The sequence below is a fragment of the Lemur catta genome, chromosome 12 (assembly GCF_020740605.2).
Source record: "Lemur catta isolate mLemCat1 chromosome 12, mLemCat1.pri, whole genome shotgun sequence".
In the NCBI taxonomy this organism is placed as follows: Eukaryota; Metazoa; Chordata; class Mammalia; order Primates; family Lemuridae; genus Lemur; species Lemur catta.
Window position 1 is genome coordinate 92,263,072 of NC_059139.1, and position 20,110 is coordinate 92,283,181.

Genomic DNA, 20,110 nt, shown 5'->3' on the forward strand with positions numbered 1-20,110 from the left:
TCAGGCCAGGCATGGTACCTTATGCCTGTAATCCCAGCACTTTGAAAAGCTGAGGCCAGGAGTTCAAGCCCAGCCTGAGCAACATAGCAAGACTCTGTCTCTACAAAAAACAAACAAAATAGCTGAGCGTGGTGACGCTCACCTGTAGTCCTCACTACTCGAAAGCTGAAGCAGGAGGATTGCTTGAGCCCAGGAGTTCAAGGCTGCAGTGAGCTATGATTGCACCACTGTACTCCAGCCTGGGTTACAGAGTGAGACCTTGTCTCAAAACAAACAAACAAGCAAACAAAAAAACCCCACCAAAGTTCAAATCAAAGTGTACATACTTTTGTCATTTTTAAAGAAAATTAATATATCACATACATTTTACACTATTACCACATAAATTCAGTAAAGTCAATTTTAAGACTGACTTTGAGATGGCTTCTGTTTCTTTATAATTTTGAAAAGTGAATATTATTCTATGTAGTTGCTGCTTTGTGGTGCTTCTTTAAGAATTTCCTAACTCCAAAATCATAATCAGATCCCTTCTATATATTTTTTGTAAAATATTTATATTGTTGAATTTAATAAAACAAAGCAAGGTGGTCTCACTTTCAATGTATCCCAAGAATGAATTACTAGTACTGCAATTACAGAGTCCAAAGGTGTAAGTAACATGGTTCTACAAGGATTTCCCAGAGGGCACTGATTTAATGAGTCCACCAGTAAAGTTTGAAAGCACCAAGTTTACTTAATTTTCATCAAGTACATATTACAATTTTATGTGCTGTTTTTAATTGTTATTTGAAATAGTGAAATTGAGACCGATTGTTAGAATTTACATTCTTTCAATTGCTAGCCAAAATGACCATGGTTCCAAATCTGTTTCTCTACTCATTTTTCTACTTGTGAATTGTACATGTCATTTACTCATTTGGCTGCTGGGATCTTAGTGATTGCCTCTTTATAAAATGATGTCATGTAATCATGTTTACACCTAATGTTTTCTCAATCCATCTTGCATTTTTAGCTGAACTTCACCTGTTAGTTCCTTTTCAGAGTTTTAAGTAACTTTTTTCTTTTAACTAAATTGCTTTGTAGTTATTTTTAAAGGAACTGTTTAATCATTCGGAATAAGAATATTTAGGTAGAATTCTAACTATTTAAATAAGTACTTAACATCAACCAGTGGAGAGGTTTCTAGGAAGCATCATGATTCTGTCTTTGGCTGTTCAATTATCTTAGATAAAAATATTAATATGATTCTAATTCAATTTGCAAAACTAAAAATAATCTGAGTAGTTAATTCCTTGGATGATGAAATCAATAGCCAAAAATATTTTTAACATCTTAGCTTTTATGTAACAATACAAAACTTGTAAGAACAAAAGAGAAAATTCTACAGTTAGTTTAATTAAAGGCAAGGATGGAAATAAAATGGCTTAAATCTTATTCTTTATTAAAACCAAGATGAAAGACAGATGATAATTAGTCAAGTATTATCCATTTCACAAAAATCACACCTTCCTTACTTTTCTTTTCGGTTTGTTCTTGGTGGATTGCTCTCAAATATTTTATTTTTCCTAGCATTTCATTCTCCTTTCAAACCGCAGAGATTTTATCCATTAATATTAAAGTTACAAAATCCATATGTATTTGTGAAGAATTTTGAGGTGAGATATTTTTCCCATTTTCCATTGAAATTTATATTACCCTTAGCATTAATGAAATAAGGAATGGAATGATAGTTTGGTAGTTTTATCTGATTTTTTCTTTGAATTGTAAACAAATGTGTCCATATTTCAGAGTAGTTAATTGCAAAGGATAGAAACTGGCACTGCCAGAGAGAAAAACGGGGCTGCTGCTCCCCTCACTCCGCCACTGGCGCATTCGAAGTTACTCATCGTTCCTTCCTGGAGACGTGCTCTTGTCGCCTGCCCCCCTGGATACCACACCTCTCTGACTGCCTTCCTCTTAGATGTTTTGTTGATTGTCACTTTTCTCCGCATCTCCTTTACACTGGTATGTCCTCGTACAAAGGCAAGGGTCTTCTTTCATCTCTGTCTGCACTAACTCAGTGATCTTATCCACTCTCATGGCCTAAATGCCAAATACCTGCCAATGCCTCAGAAATCCATAGCCGTAGTTCAGGCCTCTCTATTGAACTGCAATCCAGCTGCCTGCTTAACATTTAAACATGAGGTCTAGTAGATACATCAACCTTAGCATATTCCAAACTGAATTGATCTCTTCGTCCCCTTGAAGCCCCTCATTGGGGATTGATTCATTGATTGCTCTTTTCACATTATTCTTTATATTATAGATGTCCATATTGACATGGGCCAAAATCACATTGTGAATGTTGTGAATTTGTCTCTTTCTCTCAAATTGCACTTCCAAGCATCAGTTCATTCAGTTCATTCTTTTTTGTTCTACCTTCAATATTTATCTTGCATCTGACCAGAGTGAACCTTTTAAAATCAGTTTAAACATGTTCATTGCAACATTCTTAATGGCAAAATATATGTAGTGAAAATTAAAAACATGGATGCAAAAGATACCCACCATCTTCAGTGCAGTACTTACTTTTGAGCAATAAGGGAAGAGAATTGGTTTTGGGAAGGTGTATAGGGTCCACTTCAACTGAATCAATACATTTTTATTTATTTTTCTAAAAATTCTATACCAAATAATTATTAATTTTTGTTAAATACTGAGGATGGGACGAAGTACTTTATTATACTGTACATATCTGAACATTTGAAATATTTCCTAATAAAGAATGATAAAAATAATAAATGAAAACACTTTCCATTTTGTTATCTTATGCCAGTCTGCACCAGGTTCTTAAAGTGTTATTTTTCTAATAGTCCCTTAATTCAACTTATCCTGCATACTAAAGACATTTTTTCACTCAACATTTATTGCCATGTGTTAGAATCAAAGGAAATTAGGCCTAAGAAAGACGTATACAAACTAGAGAACATCCAAGAATAGTAAGAATGAAGTACAGCAAACCCACCTGATTATCAGAAATGCTTATAGTAACTGGACCAGGGGAATATTTTTCATATATTTGAAGCATAAAAACGTGCTTAAAGAGTCAGAATCAGGGCTGGGCATGGTGGCTCATGCCTGTAATCCAACACTTCGGGAGGCCAAGGCAGGAGGATTGCTTGAGGCCAGGAGTTCAAGACCAGTCTGGGTAACATAACAAGATGCTGTCTCCACGAAACATAAGAAAAAATAGCCAGTTATGGAGTTGTGCACCTGTAGTCCCAGCTACTCAGGAGGCTGAGGCCGGAGGAATGCTTGAGTCCAGAAGTTCAAGGCTGCAGCAAGGTGACTGCTCTGCTGCACTCCAGCCTGCACAATGGAGTGCGACCCTGACTCAAAAAAAAAAAAAAAGGTACAGAATCTGGACTCTTGGTACAATGTAGTGGTGTTCTGAACCTTTTATAAAAATCTTTATGAGAGTATCATTGTCCAGTAGAGACTTGAGTTGCTTCCGACTTTAATTGCTCTACTGGTATTGAAATGTGTAAACAGAATTTGAAATATTTATCAGTGATGTTGATGAAGAATTCCTTCTGGGTAGAATTTGGAAGCACTGGCTCCTAATTTCTTTTGATGTTCTCTAGTTTATAATGTCTTTTCCTAAAACAAGATATGTGGACCCGATAGTCCTGATGTAGTCTGGCGCTTGGGTTTCAGGGTTTATACCGTATTGTATTAGCACTTTAAGTGTATCGTTCCTAAGGCAGCCTCTGATAAATCCACAAGAGATTACATTAGTCTTTTTAGCCTCTGTGCTAACTAGTGCGACATGTATAAAAGAGAGAGTAAAGAAAGGAAGGGAAGAAAAAAAAGGTCAAGTGTGTCTTTAAAATTCTCCCTTGGCTTGTATACATTTGTATTTGGGGATGTTATGGTTAAGAAACAGACCATACAAGAAAGAATTTTGTTGGCACAAGGTTTATTGATCATTTAAGAGGGAAAACATTATAATTTCTTTGATATTATTTGATGTCATTTAGAATGGGGATAAGGGATCCAAGGGCCCTAAATGGGAAAAATATTTTAAAAAACCATCACTACATTTTGCTGATGTGGGTGCAAATATGAAATAAGACTTAAAATCTACAATAAGTAAAGCCTTTAATTATGGTAAGCTACTTAAAATTGACAGTCTGTTTTAAAATGACTGCCCTTTTTGTACACTGCTATATTTCCAGCATCTAGGACATTAACAGAGTATTCACTCAGTAAATATTGTTGAATGAATTATTGTGTTCATTTGACCTTTAACTGAATCCTGAAAATACGCTGTAGCAGATTTTCCATGTCTCTGAGAGCCAGCGCCATGGCTTGAGCAGTTTGCTCCACTAATCTTGTTTCCATGGCAAAATGAATATCCCCGTCCTCTCTAGGGGCACGTGGGAGGTTGGCGGCGTCTCTGTCGACTGGGAGGTCACCGGGAGCCCCGGAGGACGGCGCTTCTCCGCTGGGAGCACGTGACCGCGCGGGCCGAGATGAGCCCGGGCCGAGCGGTGCGACCCACCCGCAGCCGGACACCTGCTCCTCGTGCGGTGCTGGGGGGGGCGGCGGTGCGTTGGAAGCCACCTTTTTGTTGTGTGAGAATTAATATAGGTCAAGAAAAGTTAGTTAATAAATTTAAACTCTCCTGGTTCAACAACAAGGGATATGTAAATGCTGTCCTTTGCAACCAAAGGTCACATTGTTACGACTTGCGAGAATCCTGGTGGGGGAAGGCGCGGGATGTTTCTTGGTTCGGGTTTTGCTGTTGAATTTGACAGCGCCGTGAACACGTACGTTTGAGCACCTTGCGTGACACTACTGACATTTCCAACCTGACAACTAATGACAGGGCAACAGTTTCCTTAGAGCGAACCGAGGGGGAGTTTAGTCCTGTCTTTCCTTCCAAGCCGCTTAGAGAGAGAAGACAGCCCTGGGCCGCTGCACCGGCTTCCGCCGCCCCCGACCCCGCTGGCCCTTTCTCCTCGCCCGCCTGGCTGGTGCCTCCTCTTCTTGTCAGCCTTGAAGGCCTCGGGGCTTGATCTTAGGCTCCCTTCTGTTGTTTCTCTGGACTTTCTTACTGGATAACACCATTCATTTATATTTTGAAAAATTGTCTTTATTTTGGCAGCTTCCAGTTGTATGTCTCTAGCTCAGGATCATCCAGTAAGCTTCGTAGTCCGACTTCTACCTGATTTCTGCATTGGGATGTCTCACAGATGTGTCAAACCCAGTGCGTTCTCATCAGAAACTTGGACTCTCTATCCCTAAGATCTGTTTCAGCTCCAGGATCTGACTTTGTATCTCAATGACAGGGCACCCGTCTCCCCTTCTTGAGTACTGAAGCCAGGAGCTTCAGAGTCGTCCCCAGTTCTGCTGCTCCACTGTCCCCCGTGTCCCCACGTCACCCCATAAACACATTTGGATGTTTGCCCTCAGGTTTGGCTGAAAATCCAAAATAAATTTCTAATGTATTTACTTTCGTCGGCATCCTTAGTCTAGCTACCATGATCTTGTACCTGGACTATTAGAACTCACTTCAAACTGTCCTCCTTATTCTACTCTTGTCATCCCATTATCTGTTTTCCAAAAGAGAACTTTAGAATTTTCTTTAGAATTCACTTAGATCATGCCATCAACTGTCATTTGCTTCAAGTTATATTTCAAATGAAATCTCAATGCCTTATCACGGCCTCAGGAGCTGTGAACCGTGCCCTGCCGACCTCTCTGTTCTGTTCGCTTCTGTGACTGTCTGTGTGGGACTCCTCTCGCTGCCTCCCTCTGCACGCCAGCCTCCGAGTCCGTAACTGAGTCATGGCCGGTCTGCAGGCTTCTCACCGATGGGCTGCGCACTAATGCCCGCTTTATCTATTCCTTTAACTAATGTAGTGGGCTCCCAATAAGTCTTGTGTCTCTCCGTCTCAACCTTTCTTTTAAATTAAAGTGTAATCAGAGTCATATGTACCTCATTTAAAAAGTCAATGCTTAAGATAAAATTTATATTACAGGGTATCCCAAAAGTCTCCATACAAAGGAAAAAAATTGTAAAATATCATAATGAATATTTTGTAAAGAAAGGTACATTTAGCTACAATTTCCCATTTTCTCTATGTATGGCGACTTTTGGGACACCCTGTAGAAAAAATGAAATATCCTGCCCCTCCTCCTCATTTTAGATTTCTGCCCTACCAGAGCAATTCCATTTCCTCTGGAACTTGCCTCCATATTGCTAAGCACCATAGCTATATTACTTATTATTTGTTTTATATTTTTAAAAAATATATCTTTTACTGTGACATATACATGTGGGACACAAACATAGTTGTTATAATAATAATTTAAAAGTGCACACTTTTGTGAATGCAAAGCAGATATGCTGAGTTCCTCCCGCATGAATTCCAGAGTGATAGCCTTGGTGTATGTTGTTCTTCCACCTGGGACCCGTCCTTGTCCACGTACACTACATTCATTTTCACATGGCTGCTGCTCCCTGTACTGCAGGTCTTGCCTCAGATGCTGTCTCCTTAGAAAGGCTTAATCGGGCCACCCTCTCTAGCATCTCAGCCTCCACTCTATTTCTCTCAGATCCTTGTTTATTTCTTTGATAATTCGTTTTACAATTTATAATTTCTCAAGCATATTTGTCTGAATACCTGATTTTTTCCTGTCCCCCATCCCCCAAGATAGAAGGTCTGTAAAGACAGTGATTCAATCTGTTTTCATCTCTGAACTTCGGTGCCTTGTGTGCTGCTGGATGGTAGGTAGTCAATAGGTGGATTTGTAATTGACATTAAATAACCATCAGAAAGATACCGTGGAACATACTAGCTTCTGGCCAGGCTGGTTAATAAAGCTACAAAATAGATTTAAAACTGAATTGGCTCCCTATTTCTTAACATGTTTTCTGCATAGTTAGGGAATCTATAGTCATCCCGAAGGATTAATTAAAAATTGTCATAAGCCATAAGAGATTACTGTAAATGAATGGATACGAGAAAGTATATGAAAATCAATACCATTTCTTGATAAGAGCAACAATTAGTTAGAGTTTATAGTTAGAAATGAGGGAACTATCATGGTAACAACCGCAACAACAATCCGTTATTCTGGATAACTGAGCGCTGGGGTGGGGCATCCACCTTCCACCCGACCAGCCCTTCCCACTTCCTTTTCACTCTGCAGCCCAGCGGGTGAAGGGCAGCTGCCATTTATTATCACACTTTTGATCTTGTCTGTCTATAATAAAGTTAAAAGGGAACATTTTTAAAACTTTTAAAAATTCATATCGCTATGAAATGTCAGAGGAAAAAAACAGAAAAGGATGGCAATTTACAAGAAAATGCAAGAGAAAGCATATTTTTTTTCATTCCTAGGAGTGGAATATGTTCCTATATAATTATCTAAATAAAATATGACCGTGTTGAAAGACTATAACATAAAAAGTTCTCATGAATCACCCACAGTAAAATTTGTAACCAGTGTCCAAGAAAATATAGATGGTTTATAAGCCAAAGAGGACTCTCACGAGGGTTTGTTTTTGAGTATGAGGCAATAAATGATGCTGCTATGGCACGCCTGGGCTGAGCAGGTCCCGTTCTGTCCCTCTGTTCCAGCTGCCGTGGCCTGGCTTCTCCGCAGACAGGCCGGGATGGTCCCTTGTCAGGACTTTTGCTTCCTTTCTGCCTGGATGCTGTCCCCACACCGTGGCCTGGCCACTGCTCGTACGTACGCTAAGTCTCTTCTCGGATGTCCTCCGTGTGCACGGCAGCCTGTGACCCCTGACAGCACTTGGCACGACCCGAAGTCATGTTATACATATATAACTTCCATTGAGTAAAAGGGACTCAAGGGATATAATAAAACACATTTTTGGCTTTTCCCTCACCCGCCGTTTTACTTCTGGTATCGTTTACTTTTAGGTTGTGAGAAACCCTCCGGTGCATTTAGTCACAAAAAGTCTCTGTTTGGTCATTAAAATATTTATTCCATAATCATCAAGCCGTCCACATTCACATAAAGTTAAAATTTCTCTGCCACATGCCCTCTGCATTCAGGCTTTCTCGGAACGAATCACGTGCAGAGAAAAGGAGGGAATGAGGCCAGAGTCCTCGTTATTTCCCGGCCTGGAGCTTTCCCGGCTCTTGCTCCGCGCGCTGGGGTTTCTCCGGCTTCCCCGGGCCTGGAGCCGTGGCGGCCACCGAGAGGGAGGGGGGAGTCCTTAGGTGACGGGCCTTATGGGATGCGGTTGCTGCGCTCCGCGTTGCCAGCTGCTTTCAATGGGAGTCGCTGGGCACCCACCCCTGGCGGAGGCTGGGGCTGGACCCTCAGCCCGCTGAGAGGCCGGCGTGTCTCTGGCAGCTAAGGGGTCTGAGCACATAAAACTGTCAGCTCAGGGTACAGTTCAGAGCCTTCCATGCAGTATTTTTGTCTTCTGCCTTGTGAGGGATGGGGCCTGGCCTTGTTACTGATATCAGATTTTGGATATCTACCATCTGTGAGGTGCTGTGCTTGACATCCAAATCCTTAGTGCAAAAGGTTTTAAAGATGAGGACTATTTGCAGCAACAGTCATACGGCTGACCCAGCCTCCTGCAGATAGTCTCATAAGGCAGCATGCACTTGAAGCCAGGCAGCTTGTGGGTTGAATCCTGTGTCCATCACAAACTGATTTGTGATCTTAGGACACAGTAAATCTTTTTGAAACTCACTTTCTTTCAAATGTAAAACTGGTGAAATTCTGTGTCCCAAGCTTGGTGTGTAGATTAAATGAAATAGTGCATATAAAGTGCCTGGCATACGGGCAAATTATCATCTTATATTATTGTTTTCTTTGTAAATACTTCAAGTTTGAGAAGAAATTATCATCTTATATTATTGTTTTCTTTGTAAATACTTCCAGTTTGAGAAAGAAAAAGTAAAGGATGATATAATTTTTAGCCTGGTTAGCTAAAAAAATGGTGGAGCCATAAACAGGTATACACACTTGGAGAGAATGGTGGTCCCACTGGAGAGCAGACCTGGGGGGGAGCCGTGGGCTGCAAGGGGGTGGGGAACCATTCCAGAGAGCAAGTCACCAGGCTGCTGAAAGCAGTAGGTGCAGAGAACAATTGCTGACCAAAGACCAACCTTGGAATGAACACGACATGTTTAAGGAAACAAGCAGTTTCTAGAGAAGACAAGACAAATTCGTGGAGGAGAAAGTGGTCAAAGATGGAATGCCTTGTAAAAGAGAATAGAAAAGAAATCGTGGATGGCCTCAGAAAAATTTTTCAAGTTTTCAAGATAAGGGAAGGGGGCTACAATGTAGAATAGAAATGCAAGTAGACTTTAGGTAGCAACCAAATTGGAGTGATGTGTTAAAACGAAAAATTAACTTGGAAATTGGGAGGCTTACACTCTAGCTCTTATGTTCACATTACTTCTGTTTGATTTTGGGAAAGCCATGCAATATTTCTAAGGCTTGCTTTTCTTTATTTTAAAATTCTAATGATGTCTGGATGATTTCTAAGTTTCTTTCTATCATTGTAGTTTTATGATTCTCTTTGATGCCCTTTGGCTAGGAAGGGAAATGGAATGATGTTAACAATGTTGTCACACGAAAGATTTTTCTAAAGATATTAGTTGGGCGTCCAAGGAAGGCAACATTGGAAAGAAATGTTGCCCAGTGGAAGAAATAAAATTCTACATTTCCCCAGGATGAAGTCACAGGTGAAGTGAATACATGCTCTTCAAAGCAGTGAATGGATATATTTTCTATTATCTCAACATAGAAGAATACAGCAAGTTAAAAGTAACATTCCTTGAGCAGCTATAATGTACCAAGCCTTATGCACTGTAGGCAAGAAGGCGAACACCGTGCCAAACTCTCCTCACCCAGCGCCCCTTCAGAGATAAAACAACCACCACAGTGGACACATCAGTGCAGCAACAGAAAATGCATGGTGTAGAAGTGGATAGGGAAGACAGGGATTACTTCAGGGAAAGGGCAGGGTCTGCTTGGTTTTGAAGAACTGATAGCTCTTCACAGGGACAGTGGCATTCTGGAAAGAGAAGACAGCATGACATGTGTAATGCATCAAGATGTAATCATGCGACTAAAAGTTATTCTGAAATATGTTAAAATATAACGTTTGTTCACACAGTTAAAGTTTATTTGTTACAGTTATATATGAAGTTTGAGTAGTGAAAATAAAACTGGAGAGGTGGGCAAGAGTTTATCATAGTCTTATGCCCTATATAGCTTCATTAAGGGCTTTGAGTTTATCTTTTTGGGCATACTGGAGAAACATTAAAAGGCTTAAGTCAGGAAGGGTGTTTTAGAATGACAAGACAATAGTATAGATATGGTGTCAGAAATGTATTTTCACATAGATTTATATGTAAATATAGGACACACAAATGCATTAGAAATCACTCCCATTTACAGTGATGTTGAAAAGACATTTTATTTGAATAAAGCATAAAACACATGTATGGCATTATAATTTATGCCAAGCCCCATCTTATGCTTACATTTGAAACTACATAATGCTTTATTCACTTAAGGAGATAGACACTATAACCTTACCATGCAAGACAATACTTAAGAAAATAAAGCCAAACTTACACAGAAGTTCAGATCACGTAGGGCATCGGACGTTGGTCTAAAATATTTTTACAAATATGTACTGATGCCAGACCCTATCAGCAATTTCTGTTGCCACTGTTTACAAACAAAACACTGTGTTCCTTCTAACATCTCACTGATTTTCTGATACGCCTTATACCAGGACAAAGAATTACCTTCAGCCAATTCACTGAAACTCTGCCAAAAAAACTAAGGTTCTGGAAGATAAAGAAAATTTTAAGGACCCTGAAAGAGTGAAAAGGAAACTTGAAATAGTTGTATTAGTACTTGGGTTATGTAAGTGGATGGGGAGTGAGGTAGTGGAAGTGAAGTATCATTCTAGTAAGAGAGGGAACAAGAGAGGGGAGTACCATATTGCTTTCCATTCCTTCTAATTTTTTAGTTAGGCCTGCATTAGAACTTTAGGATCTGTTCCTCTGTTTAACAGCCCATAATTAATCTGAATTGGAACAAATGATACATTTGTATTTGATGAATTGAAGCAACCATATATAAATATCCCTGTACATTGGCCAAATCAAATTTCATATTGTGATTGGAAGTTGGTGGTAGTGTCAATACACCTACGTGGAGGACAATGTTAAGGGTAGTTTTAAAATGCACAGAGCCACATAAGTAGAGAGAAAAAAGTAAGAACCACTAAGAAAAGAAATGACTGATAGCTTATTTTCACATAAGCAATGCTAAATTACAAAAATACTGAAATTCCTACTAAATTGTAAAATCAAAAAATAACATTAAATGGCAGAAGAACAGATGCCACCATATGAGAAAATGCCATGTCAGAAATAAAGTATAAAACAACTGTTAAACTTAATTGCATTTCCATGTATTTCTATAAAATGCCTCGAAACAGTTAAAATTATTTTGAAAAATTTAAAAAGGATAATCTAGAAGAAAAACACATATACTTTGCATTTATTTTAAATAATGTATTATGCCACATTAACTCACATCATTTTTTTTTCCTTGTAAAATTGAGAGGACAATATTTGACTAAAGCAAATGCTGCCTGATTGTGGATTTTCCAACACAGAGCACTTGTGTAGAGAGGCTAATATGGGTTTACATTCTTCCCTGGCTTATAAAATAACAGTACAGATAAAACAACTTATTTTGTTAATAGGAGAAGTGAGCCATTTGTGGAGACACAGAAAACCTGAAGATTTTCTGCAATTCTGCTTTAATACAAGCCGGTATCTGGAATGATACATACCCTAGCTGGAGCACTTTGTGTACCATGGGATAGTGTTGTAGGCTCAGACAGAAAGTCCACGTCGTGACACTTGGAACTCAATGTGCCCCAGAGTGAACTGAGTCTGGCACACAGTGGTCGGACCGTAAACAAGTGTTGAATGAATGAGTCATCATTTGTAATTATTCCAACATTCTTTTTCCTTTTGAAAGTGGCTTTCTTGTTTATAAAAATGTCAGTAGATATAAAATTCTAATGCAGCAGTTACGTTATGAAGAAGCTTCCAAATCCTAACTAAACTAAACAAAACACAACAAAACATTTATTTCGGACATTATTTAATGTGCTAATGGGGGATACGAATATTAATAAACTTTGATTCTTGGGACTCTTGTTAGTTTTCAGTCTATACTCAAATGTTTGGGTTCTTATATTTATTATGGTTACCCTTATTATTAAAGTAAAAATAACAGCAAACATTCATTGAGTAGTTGCCCATTTTCAGACCCCATGATAAGATCATTGCAGGTGTTTTTAAAAAATTATCCTACAGACAACCCTATGCAGTTAATGTGTAGATAAAGGTACTCTAACTTTCTTATAGTTGCATGGCTAACAGTAGGTTATGAACACAAATAAACTAAGTTCACATTCTCTTCTAGGAGTCATTAAATTTTATGTGATAGTATGCAATTAAATTTTATATGGTTTATTATTATAAATCTAAGCATGTTTATAACCTGTTGAAAGAATGTATTGGATAGCAAATTTATGATTTTGGTAAACTGAGCATGTTCTAACTGAACATCATAATTATTATTTTAATCATCAGCCACACTGTCAGTTGTATTAGAGGCCTGGAATACTTTGTGAATCTCAAAGTTACACAAATGTGTAAGGCAAGAACAACATATTTCTATATTTTCACAGTCAGGGTCAACTACATATAATGTGAAACCACATAGTCTCAATCCATGTGTAGATGAACTACATCTTTAATGGCTATTAATATTTCTTATATTTATTTTTCTCTTGTTTCTTAAATTAAACTCAAGGGAAAACTCAAGGGAAAAAATTGCTGAATTTTATGCAATTGCTTTAAAATTCAAAGTAGTTTAAGATTTCAGAGAAGTAAAATATGTACAGAAAATAAAAGAATTTATTTGAAGGGATATTAAAATTACACAAAAATATATGGCTCAAGCATATATACTTAATATTTTTGAAGGTTATTAGAGTTAATATTTTTTACATTACCTCCTATCCCCAAATGTGTGCATGTGTGTGGGTGAGAGAGGGAGAAAGAGAAAGAGGGATGAAGGGAGAGAGGAGGAGGGCAGCTAGAGGTGGTGGAATGGCTTATTCTAGTTCTTGAGAATTTTTTTAGTGATACAGAAAATTCAATAAAGTTAGATTGATTAGAATTTTTAGATTTACTTTTTAACATGTCTTGTAATGTCAATTCAGTACAGACTAAAATGAAGTGGCATATTAGCAATTACCTGGTCTCTCTGTATACAAGATGCAATACACTCTAATAATTCAAACAAATTTAAAAATAATTTGTCCATACTTTTAAGGAAAATATGCATTTTTTTCAGAGTAGATTTATGTTTTCTTAATTTTCAGTTTGGAAGAATTACTATATCTGAAGATATAATTTTACTATTGTACTACTTATATGTAGATCAAATTTAAATGAATTTTACATAAATTTCATATTGGTAATACAAAACAGAATTAAGAACTTTGATATTTGCAGATTGGGTATGAATAATGCAGGTTTTAGTGGGTTATTTTTTCAAAACTATTTGCTAAAGAGGTGACATAGTCAATGTATGCAATTTATATATATTAATTATGTAGAGTTAAATAATAAAAATTGAAAATATCAAGTTATTTCATGTTTTTCCATGCAGAACACTTTCCTAGTTATAATGTAAATTTATATTCTAAAAAAAGAAAGGAAGAAATGACTAAGCTTAGCCTCCATATAGTTCAAGGATACCTGCTTGTTATAAGTTCTTTTCATTGATCATAACCATATTTTACAGTTTTTAACCCTCTGTCTCACAATTGGATGACTTTTAAAAACATGGCACTGTATGAAATGAAACTTGTTTATGTAAGTGATGCTTCATTTTTTTTCTAATTTATTCTTTAAAGGTTTTAAAAATGTTTAGTAGAAAGCTTTGAGAATATTTTATGTATTAATTTCAATGCTATGTCTCTTGCATTTGCCTTGATATGTTGCGTGAATTACTTTATTAAATAATTGTCAAAAAGTTGGACTGTGTTGTGTATGCAATTAAAAAGTGTATTGCTGTTTCTGTGCACGCTGTACATGTAAGTGACCCCATGGGTCTCCCAAAGTGAGCCTTTAACATTCCAAAATTTTTACTGTGCATCTGTTGCTGGCGTCTAGCCTCCCACCCACACAGGCTAAGACTAACTAAATGAAGTTTATGCCAGTGCAATAAAGTACATAAAGATGAAGTCATAAAACAGGAAGATAGTTACCGTGCTAGTGGGCTTGCTAGAATAGTTTCTCTAGAAGACTGTATGCACATTTGTTAAAGAAAACAGAATGTTTGAGTAGAAGAACCTAAAGGGTATTTTTAAATGATACTTCTTACATATCTTTTTGTGTTGTATATTCCAGATGGGATTTATACAGCTCAATGAGGACTTCATATTTATTGAGCCACTCAATGCTACAGTGGCCATAACGGGTCACCCACACCGCGTGTATAGGCAAAAAAGGTCCACGGAGGAAAAAGACACAGAGAAGTCAGCTCTTCACAGTCGTTACTGTGGCGTTGTTTCAGGTAATGCCGTCTCCCGAAAGGATCTAAGTGAACACGGTGTGAGTTGACTCCTTTAAAAAATTCTCTCTCTCTCTCATGTAACTGCTAGCTCTATTTATTTATTTTTAATGTGGAATTTCTTTTTGTTAATAGCAATTATATGTATCTACTTAGAATTATCTTTTAATATTTTATGAAATACTACATTTTAATATCAAAAAATGGAAACTCAAAAGGACTTCAGAAATTAACATATAATATGTCCTATACTTTTCTTGAATTGTGAAGTGTTCCTCACGGGACACCGTTCGCTTCACTGGAAGAGAAATGACACAGAATTCCAGGTGTCCTGAAACCGAGTACTGTGAGCTCATAGCCCTGTTATAGTCCACCTCTGTGAGAGCATCGCAGATAGCACTATCACTCTTTCTGCCTTTCTTTGTTCTTTTTTTTGACCCATTTAAAAATCATTTTGGAGGTTAAAATTAGGTGCAGAATAGGAAGAAGAGTAAAGATTTATACTATTGAGTTTTATTCTCAGTATTCAAATGCCTTAAGCCTGGAGCTTTTCAGAGGCTCATAAAAATTTCCAACCATCAAATCTTCATCTCTTTTCGTCTGCTAGCTCTTCACAGAAATAAAATGGGGGTGACTGTTTTGTGCACCTTCTCACTTCCTTTGGGCAGAGATCTGTGGCGTTTGTAAGAATGAATGATTTCGGTTACATAAGTGGGAACTGAATGCCACAGCCAGCATTGGGAAAAAAATTGAGTTTCCTTAGGTAAAGTGTTTAGACATCTAATCCAGACATCTCAATGACTACTCACTGATATGAGAAATATTTCCAATCAGAATCTCATGAAATAGAATTTATTGAAACATTTTCAGTGTAAAGACTTTAAGACTTTATTTGCACATTTGAAACTAAGTGTTAATATAGTTTATGCTAAGATATCAATTCTAAAATTGATAATGAGATTTGAGGCTAGTTTAGGTATGTGAATTGTGACAATAAGTCACATTTGCAGAGACCATAGGTGGTCAATTGTCGAGTGTGTTCCGGGTGTTCAGATTCAGAAAAAAAGATACAGTATGTTTCTGTTTAGAATATATTTATCACAAATTAATGTTACTTCTATTTTATTTTGTAAAAACTTATGAATCAGTCTGTGCAGGAATTGTCATCAAAAACGTAAGTCTGTCTCCAGGTAGCAGTATTTAATGTGCACGATCAAGCCAATTTAAATGGGACACATTCCTCTTCTTTATTCTAAGCCCTGTAGGTATAAAGGAGATAAAGACAGTTGAACAAAAGTTATAGCATTATGAACAAATAAAAGAAAAGCTTTAGTATTGTGAAACGATAAAAACAACAGCAACAATTTGGATTTAGTCCATTTAAGGAGGTTGCTTTGTATGAGTTATACTGAAAATCTGCACTGTGTAACTTTTGAATCACAGTAAGTTCCAGCTGTTCTTATTACTCATGTTCACTGATGACACAAAGCAGGCTTTGTATGCCATTATGCGTGGAGGAAAAGTTTCTAGAAAATTCTTAATTTTAATAGGTTAATAAAGCATAAATACGTGGTTCATATTTGGCAAACACCGTAATGTTTCTGATAGATATTTTTTCTAGGCATGACTGTTACAGATTAATGTTGACCTACTTGGATCAAGGAATTGCATGCAAGGAGTTCTAAGCCATCATCAACTGGATAATTTATTGAGCTTACCTATTTTCAGATGCTTCTTAAGGGTTCAGTAAAAAATCATTTAAAAATTAGCAATCCATGAAATAAAGTACTGTTTACTTGTACTGATATGTCCAACTGTAGCTCTTCTCTTCTTACTTCAAGTTGATGTGTTAACAAACTAATAGTGTGGTCCAAATTTTGATAATGTTGCAGTGTTTGCCTCTGCAAAACTCAATCATAAAGTTTACTTGTCTTCAACTTGACCATTGCATTATTTCTTTTCATTGTTTTAATGCCTTAGGTAGATTATGTTTATTCATATTGATTACATGAATTTTTTTCCAAACCGGAACCTTCCCATTTCAAAATGACTCTGTTGTGTTCATTAATTAAAAGGTAATATAGAGGAGGGGACGGCAGATGAGGTTGAGAGTCAGAGGCCTGGGGTTCAGGGCCCAGCTTCAGTCTTGTTCCAGCCAGGTAATCTTGTGCAATTCTCTTAAACTTTTGCACTTTCGCTTCTTTATTGGCAGCGTAAGGACAGTCAGTCACCTCACAGGGATGTGGAGCTAAATGACACAGCTCTTATTCTCAAGAGGTGAGCAAGCTACTAATCTCAACAAACTGGTAAATCAGCAATTGTACTGTAGTGTGATAAGAACTAGGACAGACTTAGGACACAAGATACCAAGTTTCTCCAAGTGACGAGCTGAGATCAAAGATCAAGGAGACTTATTAAGACCAGAGGGAGAAAAGGAACAGAGTGTGCAGGTTAAGATAATGGATTTTGGGGTAAGACTGCCTGCCTGTGTTCACATCGATACGCTACGACTTCCTGACTGTGTGATCTGAGAAACTTAACTTTTTCTCTCAGAAGGTCCATTAACTATATACAAAAATGGGTACAGTGATACTTGAACCTCAAGACTATCCTCAGAATTAAATGGGATTATGTTTGAAAATGAAAAACACATGGGAAGTTTTTAGTGCATATTGTTGGATGTTAATGGGGCAGGAATGTTTCAGGCAGAAGGAATAACACATGCAGAAGTACAAAGGCCTAAGAAAGCATTAACCAGGGGAGCGGAAACCAAGTTTCTGTACTTGATAAGATACAGCTCTGGAAAAGTCACCACACGCTTTTTGTGAGCCCTGGCAAGGACTTTATCTGTAAGTGACATTATCAATTTGTGTTGTTTAACGTTTCAGTATAAATTTATGAGTATGTCTAAGACTCAGTGTGAAAAATAGATTTATGGAGTTGAAGATAAGATTGAAGCAGGACGCAGAGGTCATGTCTGTTCTCAGAGCTGACGTAACCAGGCCGCTGAGACGGCCCGCACCCTGCAGCCCGCATTGCGTGGGGGTTCCTGCCAGCTGCGGAGGCTCCCGGAGAGCACACGCTGTGCTTCCATTCCTTCTGCGGCTGGAAGGGAGGCCTGTGAGCTGTGCTGGGTGTGCACGCATTTGAGCAGAAAGTGCTAGGCAGATGGAGGAGAGGAAGAATGGGCTCAGCATAATTGCAGACAGTAACAAGATCAGAGGAATCAACTTAATAAAATGATTACTTCAGTATTCAGGATTTTTAGAGACAATCTCTAATTTGTAGGACAGAGTCCACCATGAAGTTGAGATTCTTAAAAAACCTAGAATCTTCCATGCAGCCTATTTAAATGTAACATGAAAATAAGGACACAGGAGGCTGACGGATTGGGGCCAACACAGCTGTCACTGGCTGCCACAGTAAAGGAAACATACTTTGCTATTTCCCTCTTGCATGATATCTGTACCACTCTTGATACACACAAACTGTCCCCTTAGTTGCTCTTTCAGTTTTCCTTTTATTTTGCTTATGTCCCTGTCTGCTCTATGGGCATGTCGTCTTCCATGTGTACGCCCCCTGGACGGAGGCATTTCTCAGGCCTGCTTCCTTTTCCTTCCACTTCTCCTTCCACATACCTTCCCAGGTTGATATAACCCAATCCATGGGTTCAACTTCATATTGATTAGTTCCAAACTGTCTCCATTTCACCCTCTTTCCTGACTTCTAGATACATAGTAACTTCTATTCAGATGTCCTCAGCATCCCAGATTAATAAATGTGAAACTGAACCTATCATCTTTCCTCCCAAACTTCTCTCTGATACCCACCCCCCACTATTTATCTGCCCTCTAGAAAATAAAAAGTAACTCCTCCGAAACCAAAACAAAAAACAGCAACAACAAAAAAGTGTCATTCCAACCACTTCTTTTCTTCCTCTGAGTCCGACTGAGCTTGCTCACGGGGGTGCCGGGCTCCTGACGTTTTGCCTGTGAGCTCTCCCTTCCCCTTCTGCTTCACTGTCACGGAAAGAACATCCGTAAAAACGTATCTTGTGCCAGTTCTATTAATAGTGGGTATGTGACATGTGAAACTATATTTTTATGTTTACTGTAATTTTATAGGTAGGTAGCATTTTATCGTTTTACAGACAAAAAATAAAAATGAAATGAAAGAAATTGAAAGACTTAAAATAAGTACCCTAAGCTTCTGTAATGGCGTGCTAGGAGTCATGCCCATGCCTGGACCTCGTCTCTATGGCCAATTTTCATATTGCTTGGATTATTGCAGTTTAGTGTCTCCTACGTGTCCTCTTGATTTCAGTCTAGCCCTCTTATAATCTAGTTTCCAAATTTTCTAAAAGGTACATTTGATGTTTTGTTCTGGGCTTCTCTATACCTTCAAAGCAAAATTCCTACTCTTTAGCTTGGCATACAACCACCTGAATATGGTAGGTAGATTACCTATACCAAAATCACCTGGGAATCGTGGTTAAAATACAGATTTCTGGACCCCATCTAGATATACTAAGTCAGAGTTCCTGGGGCTGGGACCAAGGTAATCAGTATTTTAAACATAGACCCCAAAATGTGATTTTTTTTAAATTTGGCACAGGGTCTCACTCTATTGCCCAGGCTAGAGTTCAGTGACATCTTCACAGTTCACTGCAACCTCAAACTCCTGGGTGCAAGTGATCCTCCTGCCTCAGCTTCTCGAGCAGCTGGGACTATAGACACATGCCAGCACCAGGCCTGGGTAATTTTTCTTTCTTCTTTTTGTAGAGACAGGGTCTCACTCTTACTCAGGCTGATCTCAAACTCCTGACCTCCTCAAACACCTGATCTCAAGTGATCCTGCTGCCTCACCTCTCAGAGTGCTAGGATCAAAATGTGACTTTTGTGTGCATATTTAGAGAAACATCTGAATCTACAGAGATCTTTTCTTTCTATCCCTCTGCACCATACGCCTTCATTCTTCTAAGTCTCCTGGTTACCTTCAAGGCTTTTGAAAAATTTTTCCTTTAACTTATGCATCCTTCAAGACTCAGTGCCTTAGGGAGGTCCCTCTGCATCCCCAAGCCCTACTTCCCCAGCTATTGCTTTCCACTGCCGCCATTGCCTTGTGTGCATGTGATGTTGCCCATTAGGAAATGTTGATTCGCTCGCTTGGTCTGTCTCCTGAGTTTTCTTGGGGTGGGAACTCTACACTAGGCCTAATAAAGTGCTGGATGCAAGGTTGCCTCTGTTTAATTCCACGAATATTATTTGCTGCATATGAGACCCTGGCATATAAATTTAAGTTCAATTCAGCCTCTAAAGACAAACATACGGGAAGCCACAATGTTCTTTGTGAAAAGTAACAGAGCAAGATGAGATTTCGATAATAGGTAGCCCCCACGAAATTTTACAAAGACCTGAGAAATAATTATTATTTTTTCCACTGGTTT

The 20,110-nt window shown here is 38.2% G+C and overlaps 1 protein-coding gene across 1 annotated transcript in view; it reads left to right on the forward strand.

Moving 5' to 3' along the window:
* ADAMTS19 (ADAM metallopeptidase with thrombospondin type 1 motif 19) overlaps positions 1-20,110 on the forward strand; it is a 231,720-nt gene that overhangs the window by 37,194 nt on the left and 174,416 nt on the right. The window contains exon 3 of the mRNA XM_045566066.1: positions 14,502-14,667. Coding sequence (XP_045422022.1) covers positions 14,502-14,667 — 166 coding nt within the window. The remainder of the gene's footprint in view (positions 1-14,501; positions 14,668-20,110) is intronic.